Genomic DNA, 3,528 nt, shown 5'->3' with positions numbered 1-3,528 from the left:
GCCTCCCTGCGCCCAGCCCCGGCGCGGGGCGCCCAGTTCCCCACGGAGCACTAAAGCCTGGTAGACCCACCGAGGCTCTGGAGCCCTGCGCCTGCCCCCCACGCCCGCCGGCTCGCAGAGTAGACAGGCGCCGGGGCCGCGCCTCGGAAATGAGGCATAGTTGTCGGGGTGCTAGCAGCTCGTCACGCTTGCGCTTAAACCTAAGTTAAAGGTAAAATCGAGCAAGACGCAGAATATCCAGGCCGCCAGGTGCCGCGCGGGTTCTCCCTCACCGCTGCGCGTCCCGACCCGCTCCGACCCGCCCCGACCCGTCCCGGCCCGTCCCGACCTGTCCGCCCCGGGCCTTGTTTCCCAGAAGTCAAGCTAGCGGTGCTGTCGGACACGCAAACACCCCCGATTCCTCGCTGGGTTGGAAAGGCACGAGGCAACGCCGGGCAGCCTCTGCAGCGCCCGTGGGAGACCATGTCTTATCCCGGACCGTCGGGAGTGGTCAGGAAGGGAGCCGGGCTCAGGGAGGGAGACCGGCACGAGCCCTGCCGGCCCAGCCCGCGGCCGAGCCACCCGGTCTCCTGCAGGGCTCCACCTAGTCTGGGTTTGCAGTGTGCGGAGGGTTTTCTGGGTGAGGCGGCAGGAGGCGCGGGCACCGGCCACCGGGAGGCTCCCTGCAGCAGAGGGCCTGGGAGCCGGGACTTCAGAAACTGCCGCAGGTCGGAGCCTGGCAGGCAGGGCTCAGGCCGCAGGCAGGGCTCAGGCCGCAGCCTGGGCAGAGCAGGAAGCCGTGGGTGCCGGGTGGGTCTGGGGGAGACAGTGCATGCAGGGGAGAGGCCATTCTCGTGGCGGGCACTCATGGCCGGGGCAGGGCGAGGAATGGGAGCCCAGTGTGTCGGGGCAGGAAACGAAGGTTCAGAGCGGGGAGGACCAGGCAAGTCCTCCGAGAGGCTGGGAGGAGGAAGCCTGCAAATCAGCCTGAGATGCTGGGGCCGGGCCTGAGCCCCGGGGAGCAGCCCTGTTTTGAACGGGGTCAAGGTTGCAAGGGTGGATCGCTCCATCGAGAAGGGTGACAGCCAAGGGGAGGACAGACGGAGGGGAGAAGGGGCCTGCCCAGGGCAGCCAGTGGTCAGAGGAAGGAGGAGGAAGGCCAGGGGCGCCCTCGGGGGCGGGGGTGGGGGTGGCGTCCAGCTGATGAGGGGGGCCGGGAGGGAATTGGTGCGCGGTGGCCTCTGTCTCTCAGGTGCAGCGGGAGGGAAGTCATCAGTGCGTCACCGTCGGGTGTGATGTCTTGTCACAGAGAGACCCCGGAGCCCAAGAATGGCTGCATCACAAAGAAGCCCGTGAGCCCAGGCCCAGGGTTGTTCTCACAGTTGAGTTCCTAACGCTCCTTCCATGTAAAACACGAAAACGCAAAATCCGCCTTTTTAATCACTGTGAAGGTCCGGCCGCCGCGGCAGCCCCATCCCACCGCGGACCTCCTTCGTCCTCCACAGCTGAGGCTGTTCCCTAAAACTCGAGCCCCGGCCCTCCTGCCCGGGCCGGCCGGCCGGCCTGCTTTCCGTCCATGCTTTCTCTCTGGGCGTGGTCACTTAGGGTAATGTCCACTGTGCAGGTTCAAGTGGATGTCAGGATCTCCCCCCTTTTGGAGGCTGAAAGAGCCCCTGCAGGGACCCATGGGCCCTTGGGTGTCGCCCCCTCCTGGTGGCTGTGAGGAGCGGCTGGGAGCGGGCGCGGGCCTGTCTGCCCCAGCCCTTGGCCGTTGAGGCTGGAAGGGGTTGCGGTGGCCCTCGGTCAGGCTGCAACGCCAGCGCCAGACTGTGGGGTGATTGTGGGTGATGTGAGACCTCCCCCCGCCCCTCGCAGTCAGGAGGTGCCCTCGGACTGCTCTGGGCTGCTGCGCAGACGCGCACGTGTCTCCTGGCAACCCAGCTCCGCCATCACCCCCTTCCTGCATCTGCCTGTGTGCCCCTCCCCCCACAGGGGGACCCCTGCCTCCTCACACCCACACCTGCTTTGGTCTCCTACAGACTTCAGCTTCCCCCAGGCCCCTCTTCTCTGGACGAGGCTGGGGTTCTCCAGTGCCCAGGGACGCTCCTGGGGGGATCGTGAGGCCCCCCGAGTGGCGACGGCATCGCCTGCTCCCCGCAGCCCCTGCTCGGTGAAACCCACGAGGCTGCGGAGCGGGGGAGGCTGGGACTGCGCGTGGGAGCTGTGGGCGACGCCCTTCAGGGCGGGCTGTTATCACTGCCCAGGCGCCCTTGGGCCCGCGGGCCACGGCTGAGGGTCCCCAGGTGTGACCCCGACAGGAGCGCTTGCTTCCTGCAGCTGGGCACTGGCCGGGGGCAGGAGTCTGGTGATCTTCAGAGGGCGAGTTTGGGGCCGGGCTCCTTCACCCGAGGCCCAGCCAAGAGGCCCAGAGGCAGCACTGTGGGCTGGTCCTTCCTTAGGGAAGGACCCGGGGTGGGCTGACTGCGAGGCTGGGTGGAGAGCAGCGGGGATAGCTACTCTCCGCAAAGAAACCCAACGTCACACGTGACCTCAAGCTCAAGAGCGCCGCGAGGCAGCAAAGCCTGCGGGAGAACAGTCTGTGCCGGGGGACGCGCCCCTCGGCCTGGTAAAGCAGAGGGTACTGATTCTGGAGAGAATAACGGAAACCACTGCTGCGTGCAGCGCACAGTGACATGGGAAAGGTATCCTGGCATAAAAAAGCTAGACTCTTTCTCTGACTGGGAATTCAAAGTGGAATGGTGTTTTTCGTGCATTTGCCAACTCCTCTGACTGAGGACATGGTCTGAATGATGGGGGCCACTGGGCGACTCGCAGCCTGTCTCTGAAGTGGCCCGGTGGGGAGAGGTCGGGCCTGGGCTCAGGTGCTCAAGTTCACACCCGCTTCCTCCCCGCCAGGGCAGGGGCAGCCAGCGTCCACCCGGTGGGCTCTGGAGGAGGAGGACGGCGGCGGGCAGGGCGCCTGGGCCTACCTCCAGGTTGAAGCTGTCCAGGGCTGGGCGGAGCTTCTCCCGGCAGGTCAGACAGTCCCCCTGGCAGCTGCTGGACGCGCTGGAGAAGAGGCTGAGCAGCAGGAGGCCACACAGCAGGACTTTCATGGTGCAGGAGCGGGGCACCTCGCGCTGAAACACAAGCGTGGGCGGCGGCAGTTAGAACAGCCCCCTGAGCCCCCCGGGCAGCGCAGCACCTGTGAGTCACCTCCCCGGGCGGCCCGGACTCCCCAGGGCTGGTGCCGGGGCTCCCGGGGCAGAGCAGCCTGCCGTCCCGCCCCCAGCGGGGAGCTCAAGTCTGGCCTTGAGCTGAAGTGCTGGGTGACCGAGGAGACACCCCAGGCCCCAGTCCTCGTAGCTGTGACCGTGACGGGAAGGGCGGTGCCCGCGCCCGGGGTCTTTGCAGGCCGGAGGAGTCTGCGGGCGACCGCAGTGCGTGGGGGGCAGGCGTCGCGGTGCGCGCTGCCGCTGCCCGCCTGCCTCCCAGAGCTCGCTGCTCCCGGACACCCCGCCGGGTGCCTCCCTGTTTCCCGGGTCATGG

The 3,528-nt window shown here is 67.5% G+C and overlaps 1 protein-coding gene across 1 annotated transcript in view; it reads right to left on the bottom strand.

The window, feature by feature from the left end:
- Positions 1-3,095, bottom strand: part of PNOC (prepronociceptin) — a 9,825-nt gene extending 6,730 nt beyond the window's left edge. The window contains exon 1 of the mRNA XM_004682535.1: positions 2,970-3,095. Coding sequence (XP_004682592.1) covers positions 2,970-3,095 — 126 coding nt within the window. The remainder of the gene's footprint in view (positions 1-2,969) is intronic.
- Between the last annotated feature and the right edge of the window lie 433 nt (positions 3,096-3,528).

This window comes from Condylura cristata, unplaced genomic scaffold (assembly GCF_000260355.1).
Source record: "Condylura cristata isolate star-nosed mole 26May11 unplaced genomic scaffold, ConCri1.0 scaffold00014, whole genome shotgun sequence".
NCBI lineage: Eukaryota > Metazoa > Chordata > Mammalia > Eulipotyphla > Talpidae > Condylura > Condylura cristata.
Note: the sequence above shows the minus strand (reverse complement) of the source record. Positions and strands in the feature narration are given on the sequence as shown.